Genomic DNA, 16,891 nt, shown 5'->3' on the forward strand with positions numbered 1-16,891 from the left:
GGAGGGTCAACCGATTTTGAGACCCAGACCGTAGTGCTCTCTGGGGTATTTACAGGGAAAGGCGGTCCCGTAGGTATGCAAGACCCCGGCCATAAAACGTTGTGTCTGTCTAGAGACGGCCGCAGTGGCTTAACAGTGGAATGCTGCCATGAGCCAACCCCACCACCACCCCTTGCCCTTTCTTTCTGCTGCCTCTATCAAGAGCTGCTCTTACCCATGTTTCCAAGGTAGCTTTGACACAGCAAACTGCAGAGGCCCAGGGCTTCCTGAAGGCTTGCAAGACTCCTCTTGGGAGAATTTGGGAAGCCCTGTTGGGCATGGGCAGCTTACCATGCTCTGATTAAAGATGCTAAGGGAACAAGGAAGGAAGGAGCACTACTGGTCCCCCCCCCAAAAAAAATTGCATGCATCTATCTATATCCCACTTTTCTTTCCAGTTGGGAACCAAAGCAGCTTTGGACATTGCTCTCCTCACCTCTATTTTCTTAGCACAACCACCTTGTGAGTTAGGCCAGGCTGAGAGTTTGTGATGGGCCCGAGATCACCCAGTGAGTTTCCCTGGCAGGAGTGGGGATCTGAACCCAGGTCTCTCCCAGGATACTAATCCAACACTCTATCCACAGCTTCTCTCACTGCCTGAGGCTCCCGCATCACCTTGCCTCATTAAGGAATTTGTCCTGTCAGAGCAGGGGCACGTGAGCGCAAAGATCTGAGAAACGCCGCCTTGTGGGGAGGTTTGGGAAACCTGGGCTGGGGTGTAGTGAAGGAGTCCAGACAGTTCCCCATCTGTGTTCTTCGAAGATATGTACAAGGTCTCTAGAAACCAAAATTCCAGGCAAAAGAAATATATTCCAGATATTCTAGAGAAAAAAATTCTTCCCGTAACTATAGCTAAAAAGGATATCCCCACGCTAAATACCCCCACAGCGTTTTTTCTCACTAGGACTAAAAAAACCCCATTTTCTTCCAAGATATAAAATTTTCACTGCCTTGTTTCTGGCATCCAACCATTAACGGTGTGCCTCCTTTTAAAAGGCATCTTTGTTTCTTTGCTCTGTGAACTCCAGGGCTACCTTGGTTTCCTGACACTGCCATAAGGCCCGGCATTGTTCCAGGGAACAATACAGCACCTTGGTTAACGCCAGTCCTCCCAGTCTTAGCATTCTTCAAGCTGGAGTTACAAAATTGCTGAACGTTCCAAACGGGGGGGGGGGCATTCATGTTTATATAACCCAGAACAGTTTGATCACTCCAGAGCAGGAAAATGTATCCACAGAGCAGAGAGGAAGCTAGTAACAGCAGTGCCATAAAGTACATAGCTGAAACACTTCAGCAGTAGGTGTGATTTCAGGCCCTTTTACAAGGATGACTGCAAATTTCTCATCCCTAATGTTTCAGCCTGAAAATCCCTGTTCTGATTTTGTTTCTCCTTTGTGGGAACAGAAACCATGATGCTTTCTTTTGTCAGTGCTTCCCCCCCCCCCCCCCCCATGCTGAATTTTCCCCATAAAATGTACACATTTTGCAACATGACTTGGGCCAGGGATTGAGACCCAGCGTGCCGAAGTGGTTAGAGTGCCAGAGTAGGATGTAGGAGGCCCAGGTTCAAATCCCTGCTCTGTCATGGAAGCTTGCTGGGTGACCTCAAGCCAGTTACACACTTTCAGCCGGGCTTACCTCACAGGGTTGTTGTGAGGGTAAAATGGAGGGGGAAATTGCGTAAGCTACTTGGGGTCCCTACCCCTCAGGGAGTAAGGTGGGCTATAAACAAACTTTTTAAAAATTACACACACACACACACAAATGCAATATAGATTGCATATCCAGGCCTGAAAAATGCAAATAGACCCACAAGCCAAAAATAGAGAGTCCAAAGAGCTAGCAAAGCTTTAAGTGACTAGGAAAGCTGGGGAATGCTTCTCTGGACTACCCCTATTTCCTGGGCCTGCCCCCAAAGAATTCACAGTCCCTCTTTTGTCTTTCAGGGGAGGTTTGAGGGATGTCTCTTGCAACAGAATTATTAATGGATACACCTGTAAAGTAATTTGGAATAGTTTCCCTTCTGCCCCAGAGCAAACGTCATGGAATCTCTTTGAGTCACAGCTATCCCATAATGAGAACAGCCAGATCAACCATTTCATTAAACTTTCTTGTCTCCAAAAAGATTATAGTCGTGACTTTACTGGTACACCTGCTTTAGAAGGCTGTGCCAGACTGGCCCCTGCAGCATCTGGCTGGCAGAGGAGAGATTTTGGCCAGACCTGGGTTTAGGGGCAGGCAACCCAGGCAGCATCACGAGGCACCAGGCATTCGTGGCTTAGCCATGGAACTTTCTAAGTCTGTAACACTAATACCGCCCCCCCCCCAAAACCCCTGATACCTAGTTCAGTTTCTTGATTCTAATAAATTCCGGTGGGTCTTCAGATTCTATAAATTTAAGGGAAATAAAGTTCAGGGCTTTTCTTTTTTCCCAGAGAAGGCATAAATCCAGATTGACAGGTCCTCGTGCGCAACATATCATCTCATAAAAATCAGAACAAGGTATGCACAGAAGCCGGGAATCCACGCTGTGAAGTGGGCTACAGGCAAACTCAGAAGGAAGGACTTCAATCATTGAATGGAGGGAGAGGGTGCCAAAGGTACTCCCACTCCCGACCTGGGGCACTCTTTAGTCTTGGGCCAGCCCAGCAATGCACAGTAGTCTGCGCATGGAAGGTGGGACATGCTCAGACAATGGCCATAGAGAGACAGAGGGAAAAATGGTTTGGACTAACCGAATACATACATTCAAATCTCCAGTATGCAGACCATCAAAACTGATAGAAAAGCAGTGGAAAGATCATACCTTTATTGGGATCAACGAAAGAAAATCACAAAGGTATATATAAGCAAGCTTTCGAGTTGAGCAGAAGTCTCTTTTGGGATGGATATTGAGACACATTTTTGAAGAGGAGGGAAGAAGTTTTTCGGCATGATAGGAAACCCACATTTCTGAATGTAAGACTCTCAGGACCGAGCAAAGATGTTTCATGGATTTCAGGTAGATTAGAGATTCCGGCAATGAGAGATACCCGTTTCCCAATGGTTTATTTCCCACCCGTTTAATTCCACTAAGACCCCCTCCTCAACTTATTTTGCTTTTTCTGAATTCTCTCATGCAACAAAACATTTTCAGAAGACTTCTCTTCTTTGCTTGCAATTTTACGTCCTCCAACAGCCCCTCCCACAAGCCATCTTGGCAGCTGGGTGTCGCTGGAGTCCCATCAGTTTCAGTCCCACCAGTGCCACGGACCTCAGTGGATCTCAGTGGCTGTCAGTGGAATGTCACGTGCCTGACTAATGGGTGTTGTCAGAACTGAAACACAGCTGAGGTAAAAATCCCAGGATTCTGGCATAACTGGTTTACAGGCCCATCAAGAGACATTTTGATGCCTGGGAGGGGGACCTGGAGGGGGGCCCTGTCAGTCACTGCCAAAGTCTGAAATATAGAGGGACTAATAAAGTCATAAAGCTTGAGACACACCGGTGGATATGGAATTAGGGTCCAAGCATGGAGGAAGAAATGAGTACACATTAGCAGAGCCCTAGGAAGTCTTGACCTGAGCTGAAAGACCATTACCGTATGGTCTGTCTTTGTCTCCTCAGAAATAAAATAGGGTGTTTTTTTCATTATTTATCATGCTTTAGTTCCCAATCTACTGAAATGCTTTGATTCCATCCAGGGCTCTTTTTGTGGCAGGAACTCCTTTGCATATTAGGTGACACCCCCCTAATGTAGCCAATCCTCCAAGAGTTTACAGAGCTCTTCTTACAGGGGCTACTGTAAGCTCTTGGAGGATTGGCTATATTAGGGGGGTGTCGCCTAATATGCAAAGGAGTTCCAGCTATGACCTTAACAGTCATGTAACTCGCAGTCACGTGATTTATGTAATTTGCTGCTACCTCTGAATTTACCATTTTAATGTAATGTAATTTTATTGTAATAAGTCTTTGACTCTGTTTGTTGTGATCGACCCTGAACCCACTTTGGAGAGGGTGGAATAAACATCCGAAAAATAAAAGAAAGAAAGAAAGAAAGAAAGAAAGAAAGAAAGAAAGAAAGAAAGAAAGAAAGAAAGAAAGAAAGAAAGAAAGACCTCTAAGAGCATATATAAAGCAGATAAGAAGTGTAGTGTCATGGGAAGACTGGGAGACCTGGGTGGAAATTCCCACTCAGAAATCAAACTCAGCAAATGAGCGTGGCCAGCTGTGTTTTTTCAGTCAAGCCTACCTCACGGAGATGTTGTTAAGATAAAATGAGGGGTGCTGGCCTAAGTTTCTTGGAGGAGAGCAGTGGGGGGGAGGACATGTGTGCACATTGACCCTTAGAGCTAAAGAAAAAAAGAGCAAGAAACTTCATGGGGGTTTTGTTTTAATAGAAACTGAACATTCAAGAGGGCAGTCTGGAATACCCCAGAGGAAGCCAGCCCTCTCCAAGCCCATAGGTACAGCCCTGCAGGTTTACATATCAAGCTGCTGCTTTGGCTAAGGGCGCCCCACCCCTAGAACTCCTGGAGGGCGATAGTCCCCACTCCAAATCTGGGTTTTGGGGCCCTGATGCTGGGAAAGAGGATTTATCTCCCCCACCCACCTCTTCCCTGATCAGAAAGCCCCCTTCAACCTGCTCTGGGTCCCAGTAAGGACAACAGACCCCTCTTCTGCCTCCCTCTCTTTTCCCTGAAGCAAAGGAGGGGCATTTTCGATCAGAGCAACAATATGGGGGGAAGTGAACCCACCCAGTTCTCTAGCACCATGGCCAGATCCACAGCAGGGCCCCCCTGCAGCTACTTTTAGGGCCAAATGGCACAGTGGGCAATCCTATTGTGGAATGCCACGGACAGCCATGTGGTTTAGCCTCAAGTCCCTCAAAAGCCAGCTGGAGAAGAGCACGAGCTTGGATTTCAACATTTTGCCAGCAGAAACCCAGCCTGCTTCATCGGTGCCACTTGTGCTTCAAAGGCCACAGTCAATAACTTCAGTCTTGACCCTTAACACATCAGACCCAAGTCTGGCTAGGACTTCAGGCCGATGTCCTGGTAACACCGGCAGTATTACCTGGACATGAGGCACGCAGTCTTGAATAAAACATATCGCAAAGTTAGAGTGAATCCCCCAGTCTTAGAATGATGATCTTTAGATGGGGTGGGGGACCTACAACAGAGGCTCCATCATTCACTCAATTTTGTAATCCGTGGATCGACTCTGCTGCTAGGCAAGCAGCGGATTGTTGCTGGAGTGAGCAAACTGAAAGGGTCAGCCTGTATCTCAAGAGCTGTAATGTGGGCAGGCTCTGTACCAAACATATACTGGTGTGCCACTATATAAGGGCCCTGAACCCTTTTGTGTTTTCATGCTTACAGCCCTATTGTAAATTCTCAAATTAGCAACATAGCTTTCTGCTATCAGAGTGAAATAAGCGTGTTACTTCTAAAACAACATTTGCAGCTGCAGCACATGCGGTTTGACCCAAATATTCTATATCAATCTGTATTTCTCATACAAGTAGTCACCTGACCCAACAACTATACTTTGAAGAATCAGGAATGCAGAGATTATTTTGAATTTCTCATCCCTGCTGCTCAAATCAAAAATGTTCATGCCAGTTTGGCTCCCCCATGTTGGGGAAATCAGAACAGTGGGGTTTTGGGGGGGGGTTTTTTTATGTACATGCCATTTTTTTGTTTCCTCACACCAAATTTTTTTCTACATCATATGATCATTTTAAAATATCATTTGTGCATCAGTAAATCCTCATTACATGTATTATATGTACAACCGATGAACACTTCACTGTAAAAACATACAACCTCACTGCACAGTATAAACAAATCTACAAAGCCAACAACGAAAAGCAGAGAACTGAAACCACACACAAAACCAGAGATGCTAAGAAACAAAACAGGGAACGCTTGTTGCTCTCCTTTGTTATGCAATTGCATTTTCATTGGAATACCTTGTGTATACTTTGGGAAAAAAACAATAGCCCAAAAACCCTGTTTCTCTTCCATTGTGATCTAAGAGAATATTCTCTTGTATCAGTGCTACACTTGACCCTGGCTCTAATGGGTCAATTAATTGGCAGAGGTCAATTTCAATCAGCAAGGGCAAATTCTAATTGAGGGAAGTGCACGCTTGTTTACTTTCTTGACGGTATTTTGGGTCTGGTATGTAACTGTCATAAGGAGCAAAAAATATCAAAAGAACATTTTCCTTTAAACAAGTAGAAGATTTCCGTTTTATTACACTGTGAAGTAATTTACAGTTGCTTTCATATCTCAAAAAAAACAAAACCGTCTTATGGTGGTGTGAGCATATTCCAAAATGTAAGCAGTTAAAAAGCAGATGGTCAGTTCACGTGGGCTGCCCTTTGTTGCACTTATGAGGAAGTCGGCCTGATTAAACCAAGTAGGACTTCCTTCCAAGCAAATACGCAAAGGATCTACTAGGACTATCCTTTTGTGTTCATAATCCATAAGGAACATTGCTTCATCATTCTCCAAATTCAGTCCTCAGAGAAATGTGAAATGCAAGTATTAAACACTGCTCATAGGACTGCATGCCAGAACGTTACACACACAAGGGATTTTTTTACCCCATTTCTGGTGGTGGAATGTGCAGTCAAGTCACACCTGACTTATGGCGACCCTGTGGGGGTTTTAAGGCAAGAGATGAACAGAGTTGGTTTGCCTCTGCCTGCCTCTGCGTAGCGACCCTAGACCTCCTTGGAGGTCTTCAGGCCCATAGCTAAGATTTTGTGGCTTATGGGGCAAATTTTTTCTGGAGGGGCTGAAGTCCTCGGTGCAGAAAGAAAAGCCATTTAGCCAATAGAAAGCTGTTACCAGGATAGCTGTCAAGGATAGCTGCAAGCTGTCAACCACTTTAGATGGCAGTTCTCAGCTGCTGCAAGTTAATCACTTCTGCCAGCCTAAGCAACAATTCTGATAACAAGCCGGCAGGTGGGGGTGATGACTTCTATAGTCAAGAATGCTAACATACTAGAAAGAAAAACTCTCTTAAAGGAGACCAGGTTCTTGACACAGAGTTAGAAGGGATCCTAGAGGTCACCTACTCCAACCCCCTCGCTCAGTGTGGGAATTAGTCAACTACAGCACCCCACTCTCCTTAAAGGAATGCATATTTTAAAATGATTGCAAAAAGCATTTACAAGAGAAATTCTTGTGGGGCTGTGCCTTTAAGAAAGGAGGCGGAGCCCCCAAAGATCCACTGTAGCTATGGGCCTGGAGGTCTCCCATCCAAATACTAGCCAGGGCCTCTGGAGTAACATTTGTTTTCCCAAAAGCCATTCCATAGGCTTTAGCTCCCCCTTTAAAAATGTGGCTCTTACTTCAAGTTTCTTTTCCTCCAAATAGTGCCCGTTGCCTCCTCAGAGTACAACCCAGCAATGGCGTTGCAGTTCAGCCACCAAAGGGTAAAACCTCAAAGGCTGTGATCCAGCTTACAGAGTGTGCAAGTGCCGTCGGCAAGAGAAGGTGGAATGTGATGAGCACAAGCCCTCCTATGGCCAACAAGCATCCTGGCTACGCTCACAGCCTCCCCGTAGCTGGATTGTGGGCGCCATGTGCAGAAGCCCTTGATCTGGGATTGATACTATCTGAGAAGCTTGCAGATGTGGGAGTGAAATTTGGGTGATAAATTGCTTTTTTCATACACCTTTGATCTAGTCACCTGCATTCCATTCGCCGGCATTCCAAACAGCTCCCGAGAATCTACTTTGCAAAAGGACCCTTTCAAGCGAGTTGCATTTCGTACCCCTCCTTCCCTCATGCACTCTCTCGCACGCACAGATGGAAAAATTGACGATATTCCTGGCTTATTCATAGCAGGCTCCTATGTGCTCGATGGGACTTAGGCCCTGGGATCGAACTGCAGCCTCAGCAATTCTTAGGCGTGTGTGGAGAAAGGTATCCTTGCAGGGAATTATTGCTCCAAAGAAATGGCACAGGGCAAGGGGACTGTAGAAGGAAGAAAAGGTTTTATTTTCTTTTTTTATTGTACATGTTCTCTGATTTAATTTGAGCTTTCAAACTGGGATTTAAGGTAAGGGTACCCCCTCCCAGACTTCAAAGATATTAACACAAAAGTGAAATCTACAAATCAAACAGAATATCTTTTTAAGTTAAAATGTGCTAACTAACGCGATTCCTGGCCTATGCACAGCTCCGCAAGAAACAACATTAAATCAGATCAGATACCAAAGCGTAGCCTGAAAAACTAGAGGCAGAGTTATGTCCTCATAATGCATTTAGGCTGGGACTGCAAATCCTAGGCACTGCAGCAGAATTTACTTTTACTTGTGTCGTGCTGCGGGATAGGATCGTTCCCACAGGCCAATCCTCAATGCTTGCAATACAGAAGGACATGCCACTACTTTGGGTAGGAATCTGTTTTCCCTGGTTAGGTCCACCACACACTTAACCCATTCGAGCTAGAAGTTGTTCAGCTACCAGTTAATGCTTCCAGCTGTCATATTAATGTGATAACGTGGTGATTGGGACCTTCATCATAAACATGGTTCCACATATTATGCTCAGGCTGCGATCTGCTGAAATAAGTCACAAGAGGACTACCTAGGGAACCCCACAGTAGGGTCACTGAGTACTCAGATTCACTGGTGGATTCCAGGCAGTTTATTTTTCCAGTGCTAACTTCCAAGGAGATGCATTTACTTTCACTGCAAAACAAACAAACAAAAAGCAAGGTACATGCACAGCTGGGAGGGGTGTAACTCCCTCCATTTTGCGGGGGGGGGGGGGGTCGCCCCAGTGTTGGCGGGGGGGGGGGGGGGGGGCAGGCGGCGGCATTGTGTTCACATGTAGCCATTAACTTGTGCTTCATTCTGGCCAGATCGTGGCTAAGTCATGGAATGGCCTTTCTCCAAACAAGAACCCAACTTCCAAGCACCCGGCTCTGAACATATCCTTCTATCTGTGTATTTACAAATGGGAGAGGGAAGGAACCAGTTTTTTTAAATAAACCCAAGAAGAAAGGTCAGGGGTGAGATTTCAGAGGTACATATATTTAAGTGCACATCATTACATTGGAGAATATTTGCAAGGGCAAGGAACAAATTCATTTACCATATCTCTTCGCTCTCCTCTCTCTGCATCCCCCTCCCCGTTTTCTACTGTCAGGCCGTTAGAGCAAACCCAGCAGGCAGGCTTGTTGTGTCAAACGAGGTGCTGTGATCTAACAAAAGGCCAACATGTTGATATCTTTTTATTCCTACCCGGCCTTCAATACCATCCTCCCCCCCCCTCCAGCCCCCTTCCTGCCGTCACGACATTGTCCAATTAGGAAAAAAAGGCTTCAAAAATATCTGAGGAGACTTTTAATTTACAGCAGTTCTTATGAGCTTGTGCAGGGTGTGTGTGTACGTGTATATGTCCAGAGTGTAGGGGGTGTCGGTATGCACATACGAATGCTAAAAATCCCAGACGCATTTCATAAATGCCCTCAAAGGACCAGCAAATACTTTGATTTTTTCTCACAGCAAAAGTTGACCATTTCAAATATCACACAATAAAGGCTCACCAGCAGATATGCATTTACAAATTTGATCCAAAATTGCCAGAATTCATATAAGAATGTCAGCAGTCACAAATCTAGGATATGCACTGTAATACCGAGCATGTGCCTCTATAAGAAAGCTGTTGACCAGCTAAAGAACTTTATTTGATCCCCCATCTGCCTTTCAACAAATTAATTCACCATTTCCATATGTAAGTTACCAAAGCTTCAACCAGGGCATCTTTTTGCAATATCCAATGGAAGTCTGAGCTAATTCGTGATTTAGTTTTTCAAAAGCCATTCCTTATTTTAGAAAGAAAATGCCAACTGTAATATTCCCCCTCGTTCCCTTGTGCAATAATACACCACAATCAAAAGAGGCATTCAAAAATTGCCCTGTCTTTCTTTACCTTGAGACTTTGCAAATAAATTTCATTTGCCCCCTTCTGATTAATCGATTTCAGCATTAATTGATTAAACCACCAATTATAGCCTGCAGCCTTCACATTTCAATGATATTTTCCCAGCAAAAAAATAAATAAATAAAAATGCAAGCAATGACTTTCCTCTCTAGGCTGGACAACCCTCTCCCTCGCGCGGGGAACAGACAGCTTCTAAATCTCAGATTTTACGCTGATTTTAAAGGGTGTTAACCTCTTACATCCCACCTCTTGACATGTTATTTTTCCCACAGAAAGCATTCATGGATCCTGCTTTGGAGGGAAGGGAGGGGAATAACCACACTCTGGACAAATCAGATTATTTCGTTAGCCCTAATGCATTTGGATGCTCAAATAATTTTTAATGAACTATGGATGGTGAAACTGCCAACATTTATTGCATGAAAGGGTCCACGCCAGCTCGGCCTGGTTCAGAAGAACCTGCGTGGTGCCCAAAGTTTGTCTCCACCAGGAATGGAAGCCTCCTGGGCGGAGGTCTTGAGATACCCTGGAACTAGATTCCCAACCAGCCAGGCTGGCTTTCCAAGTCAATTTATTTTTAAGGCTGGAGTCTAACGCTGTGTAAACCGTCTTTCACTTACAGGCCGAGGGCAAACGCCCCTCTTTGAAATAACACATTTGGGGTGTCATTCTGAAATAAAAGGGCATTAATCCCCACACACACACACACACACACACACACACTCATTCAGCCAGGAGTTATAACCTTTGGCAATATTTATACACCGCATGTCTGGTTCCCGTTTACTTGCCAGTTTCCATGGTGAGGGATTTGGGGGCTGTTGCTATGAAATGCACAAAGTCTCCCCCCCCCCTCCAAAGCTTCACTTCAGGGTCTTTTTGGAACCCTCCTGAATGTTAGACAAAAGCTGATGGAAAACGAGAGATGTTGCCTTTTGTTCGTCACCAGACTACTCACAGAGTCATATTATGTCCTTGCGATTGAAGTGACCATGTTCTACCCCACTCCGGACATAAAGAGGGTTCTAAATTTTAGTGACAAGCATGAAGTGGAGGGGGAGGGAAGAAGGGGGGGAGAATTGGCCCAAAGCAAAAAGATGAAAGAAAGAAAATAGCTGGTGAACCAATACACTGATGGCTCATGAAACTGATGCGGGATTTTCAAGAACGACGATTGCTTCTACTATGTCATTGCTATCATCGTTTTGTCGCTGCTGCGCGGAGCCACTTACAAAGCAACAAGGCAGATCTCTGCTCCAGAGAGTATACAATCTACATTTCAACTGGTACAGGAGGAAGATTAGGAAGAGAGGCAGGAAAGCCCAGCGATGACACGAAGGTTATGGATCGGCAGAGGACAGCCCTTAATTTTCATTTGTGACCACAAAACTAAAAAGGAAGGTTGCTCTTTAAAGATCAGACGAGTTAGGAGGCCAAAGCTTCCGGGCCGCTGACCAAAAGGGAGCTCTAATCGATGCAAACTTTGGCCCCAATAAATCCGGTAAGGATTTCAGGTATCACAAGACTTTCTGTTCCCCCTTGAATTTTAAAGCACTGTCTTTGGGGGGGGGGGGGGGCTGCACAGTTCTCGCTCAGACACACACAGATAAGAAACGTCCATTTCATGTATCTTACTTGTGTGCTGTTTTCTGGATATTGCTGTAGCTATTGCAACGTGTCAGTTACTGACTCTTTGGAACCTCGGCAGGATCGAAAGGAGACCTGGGCAAGAAATGGCCTGTCGTGTGGACCCTCCGTTGCCACTGTGGACACCTCAGCAAATGGGCAGAAGGCCGGCAAGGAGTCGCCGAGTGCAGGCAGCGCTTCACGGCTGCCGAGGAATCCCCACCTCCAAATACGTCTGGCTGTCTGCTGCCGAATTAATTTACACCTCCTGACATTTGGCAGGAAAGGATATTTCTAAAAGTGCCCTTTAGAGGGGGCAAGATAAAGTCTGCCCCGAGCATAGGCACGAAAGGGGGAGAGGCGGGATATTCTTGGCTAAGGCCTCGGCTCCCTCCGAAAGCCCCTTACTCGGAGGGAGCGCTGGGGAGAAGGGGCCCCCGCGGGACGGCACACGGGCATTTCTGCGAGCCTTCGCATCTGACATGACTGCAGGTCAAAGTCACAAATCCCTTTGCTTTCCCGTGTGATTTATGTACCAATAATGCTGGTATCCTTCTTACAAGATTATATGGATAGAACCACAAGAAAGTCTCTTAAAGCTCAAAAGCTGCCTCGCAGTTCGAGAACAGCAGTCTCCTTGGTTCTGCTTCCCTTTCTTTGTCTGGTCTTTGAAAGGGCATCTCAGGGACTGGACGCGGGGCCGGCCTCAGCTGGTTACAGTCGAGGGCCACTCTGCACCACGGCCGGCTTCTCCAAAGGCGAAGCTGAGTGACCCCGGCCCAGGCAGACAGCAAAGGGTCGGTTTTGTACTGAGGACGGGAGAGCGTGTGTGTGCATGGATCTGCAGGGAGACTGGGCCCTCTCGCAGACTTTTGAAATGTTAACGATCCCTTTGATTAGCTCTGTCTTTCGTTTATTTATCCCCACTCCCACCCTCCCAAACTTCCCCCTGTCTCCGTGTTATCCTCACAACGACCCTGAGAGGTTGATTAGTTCGGCTTCATTCTTCCCACGGCGTTTCCCCTTATCCTGCAAATATTTTTGAGAAGGGCGCCCACCCGGTGCTCCCTTCGCCATTACTCGAGAGGCGAGAGAAACTGCCCCCCCCCGTTTTCAGGGCAAGTTGCCTACCAGTTACACCCGAATGGTCCCAAAGCTGCTCCAACCTGGGAATCAGGGCTACTTTACTTTTAATTAAAAGGGTTTTGGAGGGGGTATTTTATATTTTTTATATATATATTTTTAAAAACCAGCTAACGAAATAACGAAACTCTTTTGGTTTTCTAAACTGCGAGGACGGGGTGCCCTTGTCTTTCTGGCTGGCTGGAATGCCCGGGGTGGCCTTTCGGACGATCTCCTTTCAGATCGTTGGCGGTGCTTCTCCTTTGGACGAGGGGGGGGTCCGCTCCCTAGTAGCAATAAAGGAAAGATGGGGGGGCAGTGAGACCGAAGCGCGAGGGAGAAGGCCAGAGTGGCTCCAAGAGTTTCCCAAGCTCTCCCTTTCCCTCCGCCGGCAAAGCCCTCGCTGTCCTTACGAGGACCAACGAGGGTCTCCTTTCCCGAAGGCGCGCTGGATCTCCGCCGCCGCCGCCGGCCCCTCGTCGGTGCCCGCCCCCGGCCCGCCTTCCTAGCTCTGGCCCCTGCCTGCGTGTCCCCAGCTCTGGCTGAAGCAACAAAGCTGGGCGAAGGGGGAAAGGCCGCGTCCTCGGCGGCTGAGTTCCACCGAGCGGAGGGGAGCGCCGGTCTCTCCGGACGCCTTGGCGAAGGCGCCCGAATCCAGCGTCTTCGGGAAAGGTTCGGTCCCACGGAGCTCGCGGCCTCCTCACCCGGGATTCAAGCCGGCGAAAGAGACCGACGTGACCATTCGGATGCCCTAAAGCGGACGTGCCGCAATTTGGGAGCAAAAGGGGAGTTTCTTTGCACCCCCCCCCCCGCCGCCGGGCTCTGTTTCCCTTCCCGCCGGGGACCTCTCCAAGGCGCATCGGACCCCTGGAAAAGACCCGGCGGGAGAAGGCCGTCTGAGAGAGCCCGTCGGCCGCTTCCCAGTCATCTGCGACTCTTTCATTCATTATTGGTATTTATTCGTATTTATTCCTGCCAGTGATGGGTCACGCGCCCCCCTCTCCAGCGCTCCCGAAAGGTCAAGCACGCCCCCCAACAACGTTGCGCTCGTCCAGCCGCTTCCTCGGACCAAAGCCCCTCGGAGTTCGGGGAGAGTTCGGGGCCTGAGCCCCTACGGGCCGCGGCAGGCCGCCCAGCTTCTTTGCAGGCCCAGGCCGGCCGGTGCCAAGATGGCTTTGCGGGCCTCGGTTAGAAACGGCCCTTTTGCTCGACGGGCGATGGGTTTGCGGACGGCTGTGGCCTCTCTGATCCGGAGGCGGGGGATTAAAAGCGGGGAGGGGGAGTACGGGGGGAATGGAGGGGAATAAAAGGGGGGGAGGAAGGGACTGAAGACCAAATGGGCACGGAAGGAACCGCCGAGGAGGAATGAAGTTTTGCAAAGGGAGGAGAGGAGAAAGTGACAGGGAAAGTCAAAAGGATTTGGGGGCCTTTTAAAAGAAAAAGGTTTCAAAATAGAAAGGGGAGGGGAGAAGGCCAAGAAGAAAGAAAGCTGGCCCCCCCCCGCCCCCCCCCCCCCCCCCAGCGCAAGCCAGGCCTACAGCCGCTGGAAGGAAGCTGCGAGCCGGGGCTGTTCTCTCCCCGACCCTTGTAGCGGCTTGCCTTCCCCGAAGAAGCCCCCGGGCGGCCGGCTGGCTTCCCTCTCCCATCCCGTTCCCTGCTCCGGAGGAGTGCGAGCCGCCAAGCGGTTCCAAGGGGTCTCCATCGTTACCGTCTGCACGCGCTCACTCGCGCTCCCCGAGAACCGGGAACGGGTCGGTTCCCGAACCCTTTCGGCCAAGGCGCGTGGAGATTTTGTTTGCTTGCTTGTTGGTTTGTTTAAACCAGATCAGCTCCGTGGAAACTGGCCGCCTTCGATTGGATTCAATCCGAATTCTTCGCCGCGGCCCAAACCTACGCAGCCTTCACCGGCCGGGAAGCTTTCGGCTCTAGTAACCCCCCGCCCGCTGGATCCAATTTAGCCCCGATCTGGAGCCGATCCGGATTCGCGCCTGAAAGGCGAGGAGGCATCCCGAGAATTCCCCGGGATTTGCTCCCCAGGGGAGAGCGCGGCGCCCGGGGCTTGTTAAGGGGGGGGGGAGGCGGAGGGCAAGGCCGCAACATTAATAATACAAACCATACACCATTAAGTAAACAGTCATAAAATATGTAGACTGTGAAGTCAAAATTAATCGGATATATGGGGCTGGACACTCCTTTGTTTCTGGTGCTTCTACGGGGGGGGGCGGTTAGAGTAGACCCCTCCGCCCTTTTCTCTCTTTCTTTCAGGGTGAAAAAGCTCTCTCATTCCCTCCGCGGGGGAGACCTCCTGGCCCATCCACCGGACAGCCTCCTTCCTCACCTCCAGTAACCGCGCCCCCCCCCCCACACACTCCTACTTCTCTCTCTCACACACACACACACACAATTAGGATCCACGCCTCCTTCCTCGGAAGTAAGTCACCCTGTGTTTCAAAGGGGCCTTGCTCCTTAAAAAGCCCAGTCTCGCGATCTGCTCTGACATTGGTTTGCCGGCTGCCGGAGGGGGGGGGGTCTCCTCTGAGACCAGACCCCCGAGAGATTCGTTTCATTGCACGAGCGCTTAACAGGAAATTTCGAAACGAACGAACTATGGTATTTAAGCAGATAGATACATTTATGGAATCCAGTAGATCCATAAATACCGTGTCCTGCCAATTACGGGTTTCTTATGACACCTGGAATCCTCAAGTCCCTTTCCGTTCCTCCCCGCCCCGCCCCCAGTATTCTTTATTTCCAGCTCCCCTACCAAAAAAATCCAGCGAATCCAGTGACTTGGGGGAGGGAGAGTAATATTTAAAAAAAAATGCTGAAAAAGCTGACATCCCCCACCCCAGACGGAAACATTATTTAAAGAAGGAACTTCGCCATCTCTTCTGGCTTTTAATTGCTCGTATAACTTTTCCCACCCGTGGCATTTTTAAAAGCGAATACTGTTTAAATACATTTTTATATCAAGTCGCTAATTGGGAAACAAATATTATTCCGTTTTGCAGCACCAGCAAGCAGACTCGTAATTTTCCCCCCTCCTAAAAGAGGCTGCGAGGGTATTAAATATTTAAAAACTCACACGAAAAGCCGGCAAACAGATTACAGGTAATTTCCTGCCTAGAATAATCACAGGGGCTGCCGAATCATAGGCTGAAGAAAACTCCATTGACTCGGAACTCCATTGACTCCGCGCCTTCCGGGCCGGAGTCGGAAGGAAACTCCATCGGCTCCTTTGGGGCTTACGCCCGAGTAGGAGCGCACCAACCCGAGGCCTTCGTGAGCCCTTCCCTCGGCGCCGAGTCCAATGGACTGAAAGGCACCGTTTACAGGCTGGGGGCGGGGAAGAGGGGGAAGCCAAGCCGATCCGTTAGTAAGTTAAGGTGGTGGTGGAAGAAAAAATATTAAACCGTATCTTTGCATCGCTCAAACGGATTCAGTGTTGGGAAAGAAAGCCGACGGGCTGCAATGGGCCTTGCTTCGAAGCCGATCCGAAGTGTGAACCGGTTTCAGACCCCCGACCCGCCCCCACCGCCCCGCACCCCTTCCCCGATACGTGGCGACCTCTCCGATCCACGGAGGAGCCGAACAAACTGCAGACAGTCTCGTCAGAGGTACAAAGCACATACTTGGGTCCCTAAACCGCACCACGGACACGTCAGGGCACTTCGGGTGACGCAACGTCGGGACAGACAGAGCGTGCGGCGGCTGGGGAGAGGCCTCCGATGCTGCAGCTCGGGCCTTGAATGGGACCTCTCTTACGCCCACCCAGCCTAAAGAAGAGAAAGCTGCTGGGGCCGAAGGACCCCTGCGCCCTGCTTGGATCCCCCGAGCCGAGACCCTCCTCCTCCCTCCCCCCCCCCCCCCGGCCGCCGTGCCCCGCCAGCCGGGCCGTCCCGAAGGCCGAAGGCGTCGTCGGATGGGAGCCAGCGCCTCCTTACTGTTGGTAGTCTTGCTTGCAGTAGAGCTTGCGGTCCCGGAAATAGCAGCTGGTCGTGAGAGCCTGTTGACACACGGTGCACTGCAAACACTCTTCGTGCCAAGACGACTCGTTGACGCGCATCAGGAAGCGGTCGGAGATGGGCCGCTGGCAGCCCTCGCAGACGGCCTGGTGTTGGCACTCGGACCCTGAGGAGGAGCCGGGGGGGAGG

The 16,891-nt window shown here is 49.0% G+C and overlaps 1 protein-coding gene across 1 annotated transcript in view; it reads right to left on the reverse strand.

Moving 5' to 3' along the window:
* Nucleotides 1-16,891, reverse strand: part of LMX1B (LIM homeobox transcription factor 1, beta) — a 201,390-nt gene that overhangs the window by 182,388 nt on the left and 2,111 nt on the right. The window contains exon 2 of the mRNA XM_015426064.1: nt 16,682-16,868. Coding sequence (XP_015281550.1) covers nt 16,682-16,868 — 187 coding nt within the window. The remainder of the gene's footprint in view (nt 1-16,681; nt 16,869-16,891) is intronic.

This window comes from Gekko japonicus, unplaced genomic scaffold, assembly GCF_001447785.1.
Source record: "Gekko japonicus isolate JY-2015 unplaced genomic scaffold, Gekko_japonicus_V1.1 scaffold22, whole genome shotgun sequence".
NCBI classification, from domain to species: domain Eukaryota; kingdom Metazoa; phylum Chordata; class Lepidosauria; order Squamata; family Gekkonidae; genus Gekko; species Gekko japonicus.